Consider the following 16962-nt stretch of genomic DNA (forward strand, 5'->3'; position numbering starts at 1 on the left):
ACCCAACCAGGAGCAGGCTTCAAACACAACATACAATATTAAACAGCTCCTTTAGTTAACTTTTTATTTGAGAAAGCTTTCATTCTGAAGAAGAACCAAAAGCCACCAAAACTGCTTTGTCCTCCCCTCCTAAGACTTGTCAGCTGCAGATATTCAGGAAGTTTCAATTGTCTCCTCTGTGTATTTGCCCTTGTCTGCCATGGCCTTGACACGAGACATAGCCTTCCTCTCAAGGATGCGTTTCCTGTCCTTGTCCATCTTGAGCTTTACAATCACTGTCTGTAACCGAGTTAAAAAAAAAACAAAAACAAAATAACTGTTCAATACTTATCAAGCATATTTACATTGAAAAACCCTAAGTTGTTACCTAGAATCCATAGAAAACTTCACCCACAAAATATTTTTAAAAAAGCACATTGCAATCTTATGTTTGCATGTGCGCTTGTTTATAGACAGTTGTACTATATTCATGTTAGTAAGCAACATTTCTGCATCCCCCACAATGTTTTTCTCATTAAAACTATATCCTGTTGAGTGTATTTTAGAAGTGGACATACTGTTAACAGGTTATACATTGTAATATTTTACAACTATAAAAGAACACAACAGCTTTTAGAAGAAATCTAAATGGAATTTGGTTTTGTCTTAATGACAAGTGCATTTTATGCAGTCCTAAATAGCTAAGTCTCTCCTTGTATGACATTTTAAGGCATAAGACCAGTGGTTAATATGCTGGTGGAAGGGGTTACATTTCCAAGTCATTTTGCTCAAACTTTTGTAGATCTAATCTATAGTAATTCCTATCATAATGCAAATGATGTTGCACAAAACCAGCAATTTAAAACTATCTTTTTACAATTGATACGTATGCATTTCTACATGTCCTAAACTTACGTTTGAAGTGTAAAAGTATGGTGGTGGCCATTCTGAGGAAATTGAGTTTTCAGCAAATCCACTAAGGTTTTTTTTTTTCCCCAAGGAAAGTTCAGTATCTGATTCTCCAATTGAATAGCATCGAGATCAATTACCAGATTTGTTTACTTCCAAACTTATGCAGACAGATCTTTTGATTGTTTTAATATATGATTCAGTCTTTAAAGAGATTGAAAATACGGACTCCAGGCTCTCTGGCAAGGTGTAACAAGATGGGGTTCTGACAGGGCAATAGTACCAAAATGTTTGAATTTCACCATTTTCCTGTGGAAGTTGGGACAGATTGCCAGAAGGTACCTTGATTAAAATGTATTTTAAGACAATAGCAGTGTATTTTGTGTTAGTTAAACAACAACTAAGCAATTCATTTTTTAAGAAAAGCCAATCTGCATAAAATTGACCCTAATCACCTTTTGGGACCTCTAGTACAAAACTGCTCTGCACAACTCAAGACTCATTTTGTCGTGGCAGGTCACATATAATAATCACAAGAATGTCAAAATACAAGTTCACAATAAAATTACAAAATCATTAATTTAAAAGATTGTTTAAAGAGAAAAATCACATTTGTATTAGATTGCAAGATACGTTCTGTGCATGCGTATTGCCAAGCAGCCATTTCTGTCAAGTAAAATGGTGGCCAAACGTATTCACATGGTTCTGCTTAAAATAGGCAGCTGAACTTATAAATCTATATTGTTCAAACAATGCATAGCTCTTCTGGTAATATCTGACGTTAATAACTAGGCATTTTACAAATTGTATCTTGTCCACTGGGTTTTGATGAAATGACCCCCCCCAGTCACCAAATTCAGATAAAGGAGTGAAAGCAAAATTCAGTAATTCAAGTAATGTATGGGCACATTAAAAGTTTACAAAAGCATACCTTTGATGGATGAATGCCAACATGAACAGTGGCACCATTAGCCTTCTCACGCTGAATTCGTTCAATGTAGACAACAAATTTCTTGCGATACACTTGCACCACCTTTCCCACTTGTTGCCCTTTAAAGTGGCCTCGCACTACCTGCATGGACGAAATTGTATTTGTTAAAAATGACACAAATGAACAATAAAGAGTTCTGCAGCTACCTATTTACGCCTATACTTACATCAATGTATTGCTAAATCAAGGTTTTCAAATTACAGACAGCAGTGTGATCAAGAGCAGCCTTAAACAGTGATGGGAGTATCGGTTAATGTCATAACTATCATGGATGCAATGCATGTCTTATCGAACTTTAGACCGCAATTGCATGGCGACAGCTTACGCATTGTCAGCTACAGGTAGTAAACAACTTCCAAATACTGGAAACGAATGTTGTTTGGTCAAGCAAAAGTACCATTCAAAATACAATGGAACTATTTTTCCCCAAACATCATAATTTGTCCTTCCACGCACATATTGTACGGTCAAGATTGTGTGACCAACAATAAACCCTGGGAAGGCCGTGACGAAAATGCACACGCATAAATCAGTATCTTTACACTTACCTGGACTTCATCATCTTTTCTGATGGGCATGCTGCGGCAGTTGTATTTTTGCCTGAGTTCTTTTGACAAAGGGGCGCTCATAATTTTCCTTCGAACGTGAGATGGGGCATTAAAATGCCTTTTTCTGTTTTTACCCCTGTCAGAGGTGACCATCTTGTTAAACTTCATCTTGAGTGTCCTGTATGAAGCACACAAATTACAGATTCAGATTACGTTGCTAGTAAATGAGAAAGAAAATAATGACCTGCTAACGTTTTATTTAAAATTTATGTCAATTGACAAAACATTTACTACACACAATTTTTACTCTGAAGAAGTACAGTTAGCAAACAAACGGGATGTTGACGACTGATCTACATGTGGAACAGACGTGTAATACATCAATATCATGACATATACGCAAAATATGTAGAACACAAAAGAAACATAACGCCCTTATAATGGTATAAAGATGACTGTGTCTCGGTAAAACGTAATGAATTAGCCGATGGTTACTGATTGTTTTTCGCTTCGCTTAGGCTTACCTACACACGGCGATACCACACAGGACTAAAAGGAGTTTTCACAGGAAGAGTTCACCGACAAAAAGAGTTACTCCCCTTCGTTGTCTTCCCATGACATACTAATGTATCGTTATAGACCACCAATAAATGGATTGATTTCATTATTTTCGCTTCTTGTAGCATTATTTGTTGGATTCTGGATACGCGGTGACCAAAGAGAAAGTATTGGGAGCAACAATATAAAGCTAACGTGCTGGAAAAATATCCAAAATGCATCAGAAATATGTAGGCCAATCTGCGGAGATAATTTTTTCAGTTTACCAAACATGACCACTTGTTACCCTTGGCTAGATTGTGATCAGATCAACAAGGAGATAATTATTCAAGATGTTATTGAGAGAGGACTCGTGAAAGTGGTAACTATAATATTAATAATAAATATTGACTTTAAAATTATCATACAAAACATTAGCTACAAATACTAGAAAGTAGTAAAGTTTCATAATGTTACGTTTGCTACCCCGATACCCTACTTAGAAGGAAAAAAGTTAGTTTAAAGTATTTAAAAATTGTCATAATCGCTATCCATACAAACTTAATAGAACGACATTGTGTCCGATTTAGTATGTAATATTTCTACTTTCAAGTTTTTTTGTGGTTTCTTTTGGTTTTTTTGTTTTGTTTTGTTTTTTTGATGGAGCACTGCTCCACTTAATAATATTATCCTGTTTACTAGAGTGTTTTCTATGATCAGCAGATGAAACAAATGAGTCAAAATTAATTTATTATAAAACCATTTCTTTTACTTTTACAAGTGATTGATTTGTTTTTATTTATGATGAAGGTCAGACATGGAGTATGGCGTGAACATCCAGTCGCTATAAATCAGCTCCTTAATCCAGCTTTCAGAGATGATTTTCAGCATGGACTTCACATGTTGGTACATCTTCAAACATCATCGGTCCCGGTTACAGAACTTGTTGGTTACTGTGCTAAAAATGATACATTTGTCACAAGGTTTTATCCACTGGGCTCTGCAGTCAATGTAGAACATATTTTTGACAACTTACGAAACTGGAACAATATTAAATTCAGATTTGGCTTGTGTGTGCAGTATGTAGGCATAATTCATGGTCTTCACACAAGTCCTATTGGTACACGAGTTATGTGTGATAGCAATGGTCCCTCAAAAGCACTTAGTCAGTTTCTTCTTCGTGAAGACCTTTCACTCATTCTGAATGATGTGGATGCCTTGCCTAAAGTTGACAAAAGCCAAGAGCAGCTTGTGAAATGTGGGCACAGGGAACTTTTTGGTGATTTTGTTGCTCCAGAGCAGCACTGGCCATTTTCTGATAAAGAGTATAAGGATGAAGAGATGCCGGGTTATGATGAAAAAGTGGATATTTGGAAAATCCCCGATGTTTGTAATGCTTTGCTAGGTGATGGCCCAGGTAGCAGTAGACTACGCTTGCAGCTTTTATCTCTTCATATGGAATGCAAGCAGATTGAACCTTCTAAAAGACCAAGTGCTGAGAATATACTGAAACAATATACTAAAATAATAGATAGTCTTCAAGAGTAAATATGTGTTTTTGTGAAGTTTGTGGTATGAAATTTATGTGATCCATGTATGCAAAAGAAAAGAGAGCGTTGAAATGGAATTTATTTAAAGTGAAATTTAAAATGTTAAAACTGCCAAAGATTTTCTTTATTGCTTGCATTTTCTATATGTTAAGAAGGAAGGTAGAGGGGGAAATTGGTGTTTTAAGCGGCAAGGCAGCCAGCCCTGTAAACGGATACCACATGCAGAAAAAGAACAGCGTGCCCAAGATGAGAGCTGAACCCAGGACAACCAACCCTCACTGTATTGGTGACAAGGATTAACTGTTGCGCCACCAGACCAGGGGGGAATATATGCTTCATAATAATAAGTGCAAACACTTTCAGTTCTTTTTTTCATGCATTTGCTATCTTAAAGAAATATATAAACACTGCATTTAACCACATTCAGTGCAATAGCTGCTTGAAGTCGTTTCTTAAAAGAATTTGACTTCATTGATATGTTTCTGATCAATCTATTCTCCTCTCTGATTTTTGAAATACACAGAGGGCTTTCCTATTCAAAAATAGCATTGGTATAGTTGCAGCAGTGAATGATAAATGGGATCAAGAGAGGAATGTGTGCGCAATTCTGATTTCATTGTTCTTAATTAGTGTATCATTGCATCTCTTGATATTTGTGGGATGTATGATGCATCCCTACTTAGCATTCTTGTTTGCCAAATAAAGCACCCCCTGAGAATAAATTATAAAACATCACAGAATACCATGATAGCTATAATCACTTCCAAGGAAAGAAAATACTGTTGAACCTCTAAAGCAGGGGTGGGCAATTAATTTTCCCAAGGGGCCGCATGAGAAATTGGGATGGTTTTAGAGGGCCGGACTAATATAGTTAACTCAGATTTACCCAATACTGTATATATAGTATATATACTGTCGGGCGGGCCGGTCAGAGACAGGAGGCGGGCCGGTCAGAGACAGGAGGCGGGCCGGATCAGGCCCGCGGGCCGGCCTTTGCCCAGGTCTGCTATAAAGGGTAGATAAATAGGTACAAAATATGATTGTATGATGATTTTTTTTTTTAAACCACGAAAGAGCTTCTCAAAGCCAGTTAGGCAATATATTTATTTTTCGTCAGTTACATTCAAAATTCGAGATGGGTCACTCAAGCATTCCCCTGCAGTGTAGACGGTTTCTCATCCATTACTTCCTAATCTGGCTATATGCATGGGCAGTCGATGAGAGAATGGTGAGGTGTGGGCTGCTCTCGTCTCCAGCATATTTCTGGCTGTGGAACCTATGTACAGGGATGGACATTAGTCAGACGAGAGAAGGTGAAAGGCTGGTGTTCAGGTCGACTGCAAAATAAGCCACAGACTTTTGTAGAGTAATATGCATCCGTGATGTAAACTATATTTGTAGAAGCAGCAAACCCTTTGTCAGACACTGGGACCGAATTCGCTGCTGCTCTTGAGGTCAGTCTAGAAGCATCCCTGCAACCAATGCATGTACCATGAGACTCATGCGTATATCTAAAAAAAAAAAAAGTGGGCATGGCGATATACAAATATACACGTGTGTTTATATATACATATCGATCGCTGTCTGCAAAGGCGTTAATACTTATTACCAAGATAAAGAGTCTTGTTTCACTTATTTATTAATTTGACCTTGCGCCAGCGTACAAAAATGGCCACTTTGTCTTAGCTACGCAAAAATATATGTGTGTGTGAGAGAGAGAGCGAGCTATATGTCAGGTCACAATAAAGAACATTAGCCTTTGTGTTACTGTTAAATGTGTAGGTGACCTCAAACCAGTAGAAGACCTCTATACAAGCAGAGAAGCAACTAAGGGGATGCGCTCACATGCGTGCTGCTCACCACAGTGCAGAACCAGGTCTCACAAAAGACGATAGCAAAAGTATGGTCTTACCTGCGATGCAGGCCGTCAGGAAGCAGGCCACGCTTCCGGCTATCATGGCTCTCACCACGATGCTGGAGATGTCGCTTCGACGGCTGGGTGCCATGCTACCCAGGGCGCCTAGCATCAGACCCATGGATGCGATGTTCGCGAACCCACATAATGCGTACGTCGCAACTACAACGGTTCGTTCCTGTCGGAGGGGGAGGGGAAAAAGATAAGATATAAAGCTGGAAGAAAGAGAACAGAACCAAGTCTTGCAATGGTATCTTTTAACTTAGAAGATTGAGAAAATGTTCCTAATTTCTTGAATAGGAAAAGTATGCAGATATATAATTATATATACGAATAAAGAAATAGAAACGGCGGGTATGATAGTGCATTAGTTATTTAGTTGTGTACAGCCGCGTCGAGCATCTCGTAAATTCAACACGTAAAAGCAGCTAAAGTGTCTGTGTACTCACTGATATAACACCTTTTTCCAGGAAGACACCGACATCGTTCAGGTAGATTCCACCGTTTGTGTAGTTCCAAGAACCTGTCGGGTGCGTTGATAATCCCTTACTAAAATTTAGTGAATACCTGTAACGCAATAATAAACCATTAAGTGTAGTTTGTTAACCGTTTTCTCTGCGTGCCAGTTTGTCAGTCTTTTCTGTAATTTTTAGAAAGCAAGCGGTGTGATAATAATAAACGCGAAATCTGTTAAGGAGCATGCTCGTAGCGCCAAGAACAAGAACGAGACACGGGCAACATACGAAGGACAGAAGAACAAACAACATGATCTACGGAAGCATAAACAACAGTACAAACAAATACAGACAACGCAAACAAGTAACAAGGACTGAGAGTATCGTGATTTTGCAAAAGGAAGACGAGCAGGGAAGTAGCAATAAACGAAAAAGGGGAGAAGGGTGTGAAAAAGGACTAGCATTGTGGGAACTGCTCACTGGTCAAGCGTCGCTCTGTTGTGGATGTACTTAGACAAATCCGTATAGGCGATAAACTCATTAAGAACGATCCTGGTGCCAACGAGTTCACCAAAAGCCCTGCGATCTGGAGCTTCGACACCCATCAGGAATGCTAACGGCCAGAACAGGTACGAGCACATCAGCTAAAAACAGAAGAGGAGGAGCCGTTATGGGTTAAGCACAAAACAAGTGATGGCACATAAGCCCTACAATCACGTAGTCGATTGCTCTAGTGCAATGCAAGGTAAAGGACACAGAAGAGAGATCGATAATAAAAGATAAGAGAAAGCAGTCCTTACCACCAGGTACCAAGGAAAGGGACACCAAGGGCCTAATGCACAGCACGACGCTACCTAGATGGGTAACACTAAGAGTCAGCTATATTGCTGATATTTTATAAGCATTGTATCTGTCTACCACACGTTATCCATTCAGATACAGCGGCATAATGTGCATTAGGCCTCAGTGTACCAGCTTATCATGCACCCCATTTCCCGTGAGCTATTATTCCCTCAACACTTCTGCTGTTTGTATTCTGCGGCTGTACTCTTGTCACAATAGTACTCGGAACGTGTATCTGTAATCAGCGTCATAACGGTCGCTGTTCGGTATAAAATAAAAAATTTTTTTAAAAAAAGAAATAGAAAGAAATCACTGCAGACGATTCCGGGATCATTATTAAATGTTTTCTCCCTTTCACTGCAATCTACCTTGTGCTAAGCTTGTTCCTTACAATACTTTAAACCAGGGATGCCCAACCTACGGCCCGCGGGCCATATCCGGCCCGCGATGCGGTGCCATCCGGCCCGCGAAACTTCTGCCCACAGTGCAGGAAATCGGCATGTTAGTAATAAAAAAAAGCCCCAAAAAAAACGAAAAAAGGGAAGAAGAAGTATTTATCCCCCACGTAGGGGCGTTTCCCAATCTTTTTTTCGATGGACGAACATTTCGATTCAGTGCTCCGACTTGGTGTCTCTACGATGCAGCCGGACATTCAGAAGTTGGTTTCGGGAAAACAACTTCAAATTTCCCACTAATTACTGCATAATTAATGGTAAGTACAACTTGTTTCTAATAAAAAATGGTATCTGCTCTATTTTTTTTTTCTTTTTTGTATTTTTGCGGTGAAGTGCCCCGCGACCCGGCTGTCCGAAATGGATACGGCCCGCGACACGGCTGTCCGAAATGGATATGGCCCGCAGGCCGAAAAAAGTTGGGCATCACTGCTTTAAACTCCTGACCCACGCATCCTTTCCTACCCCCCCCCCCCAAAAAAAAACAAAAAACCAAAAAAACAAAAAAAAGGTCCTCAAGAAAACAAATGCCATATACTTTTAGCACAACGACTCATCGCCTCTTACGTGCACAAAGAAATACTAAAGCAAGAAAACGAAAAAATGTTTTTGCACCAAAAATGACTACGATTCTTCTGCTCACACACACTACCTGGAAGGTGAGGTTGTCAATGCCTACACGATCACCCAGCCACGTGAGAGTGGAGTTGAGGAGTTCGAGGAGAGCTACGAAGGCGATGAGGTTGACTGCGATGTTGGCCGCTAATCTCACAGCCTGCGAGGCTCCTTCCGACGCCGCCTGGATGATGTTGCGCTGGAGCCTGCAGCAAGCCATGCAGTCAGTCATTGCCTGAATACTCTACTTATATTTTTTTTCAGGCTTTGTTTGTGTATTTGTAAGGGACGTGGCGTGTTAGGCCGTGCGTGAGGCATTAAGTGCAAGATGAATTTCACAGTGCTAACAGGTGATTTACAATGAAACTTGACACAGTCCACTGTGACCCAAGCTATAGCCAGAGGCCTGTCACCGCATCCCTCAAAATACCGAGACTTTATAGAACTACTGCCCAATTCAAAATAATTTAACACAAAAACTGTTAACTAAATATCTGATTTATGTAAGATTTCTCTACATTAGGCTTTGACGAACATAGTAACATAGACTGCAGGTTTGAGTTTCGTAGAATTAAGAAAGATATATATATATAAGTAAAAGCCATTCTTTCATTTTCTGCTCCAGTCTGAATATTTCACATCGATCAAAGATATGACAAAATGAAGTTTAAGCAACCAATTCTGACCCCTCACCCTCGTTTCATGTTGTAGACTTCCTCAGCTGTATTTTTAACTTTTTCTGTCTCCGGGTAGAGAAGTTTTGACATGGCCAGAGCCGCTGGAGCTGACATGACTGATGCCGACAAGAGGTGGTCAGCAGGCACCTTCAAACAGACATTTTCGGGTTAAAGGGGAATGGTAAATTTGGCTTAAATGATAGTTGCTAACTAAGTGACAAGAAAAGTGTCAAGCGATGCCGAGTGTAGTTGAATGTCCCGAACGATCACCCCCAGAACCATTAGTTTCCTGTAGGAGTCACAACTTTACCAAATTTGGTAAAACATTTGCCACTGGTCTAGTAACTGGTCGTTCAAAACGACGGAGAGAAGACAGGACCCAGGATCGTCGACAGAACTAACCTTGTAGCTAATGTAGGCGGCCATGACGGAGCCAGCGATGGTAGCGAACCCTCCAGTGAGGATGGCATGCAGCTCGGACATTGTCATGTTGGCCAGGAATGGCTTGACCATCAAAGCAGCATCGCTCTGTCACGACAAAAAGTATGTGTCTACGGAACGGATCTGTGTGTGTGGTGGGAGGAGCAAGCACGTAAATAGCATACACGTGTGGTTCGTAAGTGCTGTGTTTCTTCCGCCATTCGCAAAAAAGAAAGGCGTGAGACATATGAAACCATGCACTTGTAAACAAGAGTTTACACAATGCGTGCAAAAGGGCACACACTTGAAAAGCCTTGCACTCTTAATATAGGTTTTCATCATCAGAAAAACTGAATTTGTAAATTCTCGAAAGTACTGAATCTGCTCACTTGGCCAATGAAGATGTTGCTGGCTGCGTTAATGGATTCGACCGGGGAGGTGCCCAGACAGAAGGACAGGAAGCGACCCAGGTTTCTGATGAGAAACTGCATGAAGCCAAGGTAGTAGAGCATGGATACACAGGATGAGAAAAACACCACCACTGACAATACCTGCGATGCAAACACAAAAAAAACTCAACAAAGCAACGCTCTCCAGAAATCCATTGTCTCGTGTTGGTCTTGAGGATGTGAAAGACTGATAAATGCTTTTTAATATACCACAAAAGACAACATTACAACATTTTCCTGAAGAATAATACTCGTACAATGTCTTACCTATCTTTCACACATATAGCATGCATCTATCCACATACATCTTTACAATATTACTCCCATGCAGTGTAAACACAGAAGCTCTTTCGTTATCACCCACACCGAGTTCCGTTAACGAACATAGAACTATTTACGTGTTAATGCAGAAATCAATAGCCCAAAGATGTTTACACTGAATGCAAAGAAATGATCTGTGTAGCGCTCGCCGAACACGAACTTTGCCCCTGAGCCTGCGTAGGCCAGACACTCCGAGACGCGGTCTCCAAGGTAACGGAAAGTGTCGCGCCCTGCTGCCGTCCGCAGAATCAGCGCCCCAAAGATGAACTGCAGCAGCAAACCCCAGACTACTGGGCGCCACCGCACCTGGAAAACAGAAGGGAAAGCAATTCCTTTTTTTAAATGTCGAAATACCATGTATTTAGGTTGTTGTTGTTGATGATGAAAAAACTTAGTTCACACATTCGTCTTCTTATTATTATTCCTTTTCACCACTAGTGGAGCATAGGGCCGGTTCACACATTCGCATGAAGGAAATAAAATTATTGCAGCTTTCAAATAATTATAAAATATGCCTTTTCTTTCACCTCTAATATAAGATAGCTTGGTGAAGGATTTAAACTTCTCAGTAGGAAGTATAATAATATATAGATGGGGAAGATGAGTTTGGATGACAGTTATGTCGTGCGAGGGAAAAAAAGGAATGGATATGTTTCTGCAAGATTTAAAATACCAGGGAAATATTGCACAGCCTAAACACACTCCCATTATGGTTTGCTACCACTACATCCCACTCTTCTAGATACACTGTAGGATGGTCCAGTCTAGGTTAAAGGTCCCCACCCAACTCTCTGTCTCTCTTTTCGCTATTTAGTTTTTCTTTCTGGATCTTCCACAAGTGTACTACAAATATGTTTAGAATTATTTTCAGATGTAGTGAGCGCTTGAAAGATGGATTACCCATGTGCAGCTCACCTTGGCAGGATTGTGGGAAAAGATGTAGCAGAAGACAATGAAAAATACTATGCCGCCAGCCGAGGTGAGATTCTGCGGCCTAAACCGCGCGACGTCCATGATGACGAAGATGACGATACCAGCTGAGACCGTTGCCGGCAGGACGATGTTGAACCTGCAGCAGGAACTCTGGATCATGATTCTAGCGCCAAATCGCTTTGTTGTTACTCTAGACAAATACTGATATAGCTTTCCTAGGAAGCCGCAATCTTTCTAAGCCTTTTAATTAGAGCTGTACAAAAATACTTTAAATTATTCATAATGACAAATATTAAGAAGAGACAAACTCTACGATTTATTCGTCAATCTGGTTTCGTTAGCTTTAGTGCATATTTTTTTCCGCAAGTGACAATCTCTGCTTAATTCTGTTGTTCTTAGAAGTCGTTCATATTCAAATTTTGTTCATCTTCTGCTTCTCTACTCTCTCGCAGTCAGCACCCCATGTTAGGATCCCTCGCTAGTTACTAATGACTGTTAGAGGCCAGTTTCAACCTGATCCTGTTGCAGCACTTCCACATCATGTCGAGGTATTGCGATAAGTTGTCGCAAGAAGCACCCTGGAGCTGAAGAACATAGCAAGCCAGTCTATAGACCAAGTACACGGCCACCAGCACCGTCACAACCAAGAGACGAATGGATCCTTCATCTCCAAACCTGAACGCCCACAAAAATAGCTCTCGTATAATAGTCAATGTGTGTAGCAATTATAGGATGTAATTAGTGAACAGACCGGTCACTTTTCACACTGTATAGTGTCGTGGTGAGACTGGTCCGAAAATCTTCATTTCCGTTCAGCCGTTCATGTGATAAGTTCTTGAAAAACAAAACTGTATTGAGTACTACTCATGCTTAACATAAACATGACTGTAATGTAAATACAATTTTATAAATATAAAACAGATTTCCAAAATGATTGCTGAAAATATTTGACATATCTTCACACGATAAAACATGGGTAAGAGGAAAGAGATGGAAGATGGAACATGTTTTTTTCCACCAATGAATGGACTGGACTCAATACAAGACATCGTTTCCACAAGTCTGGGTGAATTACCTACTGCCGACCTTTTAAAAAATCATGCGCGGAAAGACATCTGTAACCATTACCCAAGAAATTATACGGGGTTATCTTTTCTTGCCGTGTCTACAGCCAACAGAAGAGTTAAGGCAAAGACAGGTCTTCATCTGGGGTCAGATGTTAACAAGATTCATGGTTATTCGTCGCGGGTTGGACCTCTGTGTGCATGGCGATGTTTGTTGACTCACATTTCAAGCCGGGGTTATTCAGTTTAAGTTCGTGCATCAACACAAAGATTTGGAAACAAAGGGTTGCACTCTTGGTGGAAGTTATTTATAAATGTATTTGATGCACCTACATGTAAGTTGTTGTTGTTGCTGTTTTTGTTGTTGTTAAGTTTGACAGGAATAAATGCTTTCTAAAGGCGATTTCGCGCTGTTGGGGAATAGGAGGTATGGGAAAGTGGGGAAATGTACCTGTAAACCATAGATGTGATGAAATATCCTGTGTAGGCGGCAAGTAGCAGCAAGTAAGTCAGTGTCCACAGCATTTTTGCGTTGTTTGTGAAGAACCCGTAGACGGCGTTTTGAACAGACAGGACGGCTCGGCTGTAGCAGTCCATCTCGTCCTCGGGCGACGCCACCTCACCTGCCTCGTTCTCCGTGATCTCGATGATGTCATACTTCAGATCGTTGGCGTCTTTCTCTGCAGCCCTTACAGGCGAAGCTAGCTCCGGGTTAGTGCCGTTAGTGTCAGACTAAGAAGTGATTGAGGGAAAGCTTCAATTTGTGCACAAAGGTAAGAGGGGGGAAACTTGAACAAAGACTAGAAATAAGTTACTAAGAAAAATAATTAACTAAGTATAGGAAATAGTGTCGAAAAAGTAGACATATCCTTTTAATTCTGTACCCAGCATTTCTTTCTGAAACCACACCTTCATTTGACGATACACGATGAGCTGAACAAAGATTTCAGTGCTAAATTGTAATTATTTAATATCAACAGAGATATCTAACAGGAGCGATTAAATAAAAAGCGATATATTTTATTAATCTTCTTCATGAGACTATGATGCCTTCTGTAAACTCTTGCAGTGGAGGTGACACCGCAAATTGTTTGATATGCTGCTAGTAGAGGTACTCCCTGTCATGTATGTGATGGCTGCTTTTCCCCTTTCTTTCTTTCTTCAAGTTATATCTTATAGTGGCCTTTAACTCTTAATGAAGAAAGAGCTGCAATTGAGAATATTCTATAACTTTACTTTCGACACAAGGTGTACTCCTGAAAAATTAGATTTGCATCGAACGAACACATCTGACACGATTCGCTATACATGGAGCCATAATGTGGACAAGTAACAGCCATGCTTACAGCAGAAAGCAAATGTCGAAAATTAAAACCAGATACAACTCTCTGAGCTCCCCCGTATTTCACTTATAAAGAAGGATGCTCTTAAAAAACAAGATCACAGTAAGAAAGAAGTGCACATGCTCTTCCTTAAATAAACCGTCTGCGTGTCTAGAGGACCTCCGAATTATTGTTTCAATATATGTATTACTTTTGTTTTCGTGACTTGCCTGACTGATGTTGATTTTCTTTTTTAAACTACACTGGATTTGTTTCCTCGCTAATTATTCGGATCACGGTTACATTCGCGGGGAACACAGTGGCGTGGTGCTCACACCGAGTGGTGGCTACCGAGATAGCCGTGTTATAGTCTCTGTAGTTATACAATACAATGCCCTGGAGTAAAGAAGTGTCCACGGGGTCTGGGGATAGTGTTGTAACTACAAAACACAAGACGCTTTTTCTGGAGTGCCCGATTTCACCACGAGGAAACGACTTACTCTTGCTTCATAACTACGGCCTCTCCTATATTCCGAACGAGATCACACTAAATTTAACAGCTTCATGGACCCCAGTCCTCGTGTCAAAGAGTACCTTGTATCAAATTAACACCATTTTACAGCCTACTTGTAAACGTGTGATGATGGTTCTGTTGATTCAGCTTCACGTTCATGACAAAGAATTAAACCGTGCCATTTGCAATGCTCAGTCAGGTTCCCTAGGTCCTGTACCTGAATTCCGTTGTCGTGCTGAAATGCAGCGTTGTCATAGATGACCTGACCATCACCCCTCTTGGCGAGGATTGCCGAATTATTCGGACGATATTTTGTTAATTTGGCCATTGGACACACATCTGCTAAACAAAAGAATGAAAAAAAGAATAACAGCACTGAAAATCACATGATGAATATTTTACTAAAATATATTTCTGACATGCACTTCTCTATCACTGTAGAAATAGGGTAAAATTTAGATATAATGTCAAAGTGGATCAGTGTTGTGGAGTTGGTGGATTTAGTAGAAGAGCTTATACCTGAAGGGGATTTCACACTATGTAGAGAGAGAAATCAGAGAAAAACCCCGGCGCCCAGTGTATCTTTTCGGTTTGAGAGAGTCTTCTTCCTATTATCATTATTAATAACCCTTTCCATCATTTGTATTCCAGACTGATGGCCTGGTAACGTGAAGCGCGGAGAATCATCACTATCATCATCGTCGTCGTCAATGACACAATTTTGACAACAGCTGCACTCTTAATCGGTAGACCTGTTAAATTTCCATGTCAACAACCAGAAGAACCAGCATCACATATGATGAGAGAAATGGAGACAAGGAGAGAGTAAAGTAGTTATATATGCATCTACTAAAATTTATTAATACGAAGATGCCACTCCCCCACCAACATACACAAAAAGTCTCAGTGATTTTAGTACCGCTATTCTGGCATCCTTCTTCCATTCTTTCTAACAGAGAAAAAAAATTTAATAAAATAAAATAAATTAATTAAAAAAAAAATAAAAAAAAATATAAAAATAAGGGTCAAATGTGTGACTGGCTGATGTTAAAGACGAATCGTACGCTAGGTACGTATGTGTTCCGTCTGACAAACAAAATCGACAAAATTCACAGAATATATTTATGTTGTCTGCCTACCGGTATATACTCGGGACGGTCACTGGAATACAACTCATTAGGTACCTAGAGGCTAGAGACTACCTGAGTAGAACGTGCACGCGCGCGAAGAGAAAGGAGCGGCGAAGGAAAGCCACCAGTTACAGATGATGATTTTGGAATGGGCGATAGGTGCAGCCAGGTAAAAACAAAAGCGATCCCTGAATTTTACAGGTATTCATTTGGAAGGGAAGAGGGATTGAGAATTTCAGTTTTTTTAATGTTGATACAGAAAAAAATTAAATTTTACAAAAATCCACGGGGATACAGATTCATGGTATAGGTATTACAGGTTTGAGATGTTCATGGAAATATGTGGCGAAATATACACTAGAGAACGATATTATAAAATTAAATCAAACACCGAAAATTCAGTAACAACAACCAGAAGCTACAGGCACTATTAACTTTCTGTTCTCTCAGGAGCGAATCGAAAGGTCTCGGAAAGAAAACACTCCTAACATGAGATGCAAAGAATGCTAAAAAAGTTCAGGTGCCGGGGAAAAAAAATAGACATTGCAGGGGACTAGACATCAAAGACAGGATACTTTACAGGGAACCTGCATGCACGTGAGTGTTGGAGATTGGGGGTCTGAACGGCATTCGATATTCATATCACAACTAAAATATAAAAGAAAGTCCCAAGAGGTAATCATGGAGGACAGAAATAATAATTGATAAACTAGAGAACATCCTTACGAAGAAATGCTTCAAAATAGTTTCTAAAACAGCAAAAGAAGTTTCTCCTAAAATTGTCAACGCTACTAAACAAGACTTAATTAAGCTGTTTCATTATAATTAAGATATCAAGATGGAGGACGACACACAAACCTACCTTAAAGACGTCAAGACATACGTAGTGGCTGAACAGCAAAGTAATCAGTTCTTGAGAATATTATCCTTGAAAAGTTAGTAGTAGACTTGATCCTTTAAGCTGTAGTGATTTGAAGAACAATAATGCTGACAAGAGGACACCTTTAGTTCACGTAACAGATTGGCGTGGGGAACAATCCTGTCATTATTCTGGTCAAGCGCATCCTATTATATGCACTTCATAAAATCCTGTTTTGCTATTCTGTATGTGGGCTCTGTACCGCACGGCGGATCCTATTTCATCCCTTTACACCCGTCCGACTCTCCTCCTCGTCACAGTTCCGAAAAGGCAGTTGAAATCGTCTTTCAACACTCCTCGCAGTCTTTATTCGGCCAAGACTGTATCCGGGGAGACGTGCATGACACCAACGCAGTTGTGTGGGTGCTGTTATCCACGTTTTGACGGCTGATGAATTGTTTTGTTGTTGTTGTTTTTTA

The 16962-nt window shown here is 40.1% G+C and overlaps 3 protein-coding genes across 4 annotated transcripts; 1 reads left to right on the forward strand and 2 right to left on the reverse strand.

Moving 5' to 3' along the window:
* Positions 1–47: 47 nt before the first annotated feature.
* On the reverse strand, positions 48–3025 carry LOC112563977 (60S ribosomal protein L26). Its single transcript, XM_025238474.1, has 4 exons — positions 2952–3025; positions 2428–2605; positions 1820–1960; positions 48–279 (listed from the first exon to the last, which is right to left on the reverse strand). The coding sequence occupies exons 2-4, from the start codon at positions 2593–2595 to the stop codon at positions 154–156; spliced, it is 435 nt and encodes a 144-aa protein (XP_025094259.1). The 5' UTR covers positions 2596–2605; positions 2952–3025; the 3' UTR covers positions 48–153.
* Positions 3017–4630, forward strand: LOC112563976 (protein O-mannose kinase-like). The gene is made up of 2 exons (XM_025238473.1): positions 3017–3346; positions 3775–4630. The coding sequence occupies exons 1-2, from the start codon at positions 3053–3055 to the stop codon at positions 4510–4512; spliced, it is 1032 nt and encodes a 343-aa protein (XP_025094258.1). The 5' UTR covers positions 3017–3052; the 3' UTR covers positions 4513–4630.
* A 969-nt stretch (positions 4631–5599) lies between these two features.
* Positions 5600–16824, reverse strand: LOC112563975 (uncharacterized transporter HI_0519-like). 2 transcript variants are annotated; one of them, XM_025238472.1, is made up of 14 exons: positions 16487–16824; positions 14712–14836; positions 13110–13390; positions 12108–12269; positions 11577–11730; positions 10776–10967; positions 10281–10442; positions 9874–9999; positions 9488–9618; positions 8832–9000; positions 7365–7528; positions 6879–6996; positions 6427–6607; positions 5600–5986 (listed from the first exon to the last, which is right to left on the reverse strand). In XM_025238472.1, the coding sequence occupies exons 2-14, from the start codon at positions 14820–14822 to the stop codon at positions 5970–5972; spliced, it is 1968 nt and encodes a 655-aa protein (XP_025094257.1). In that variant the 5' UTR covers positions 14823–14836; positions 16487–16824; the 3' UTR covers positions 5600–5969. The 2 variants fall into 2 exon arrangements, with proteins under 2 accessions (XP_025094257.1, XP_025094256.1); XM_025238471.1 differs by having other exon boundaries at positions 14712–14833; positions 16487–16823.
* Between the last annotated feature and the right edge of the window lie 138 nt (positions 16825–16962).

This window comes from Pomacea canaliculata, linkage group LG5, assembly GCF_003073045.1.
Source record: "Pomacea canaliculata isolate SZHN2017 linkage group LG5, ASM307304v1, whole genome shotgun sequence".
Taxonomy (NCBI): Eukaryota; Metazoa; Mollusca; class Gastropoda; order Architaenioglossa; family Ampullariidae; genus Pomacea; species Pomacea canaliculata.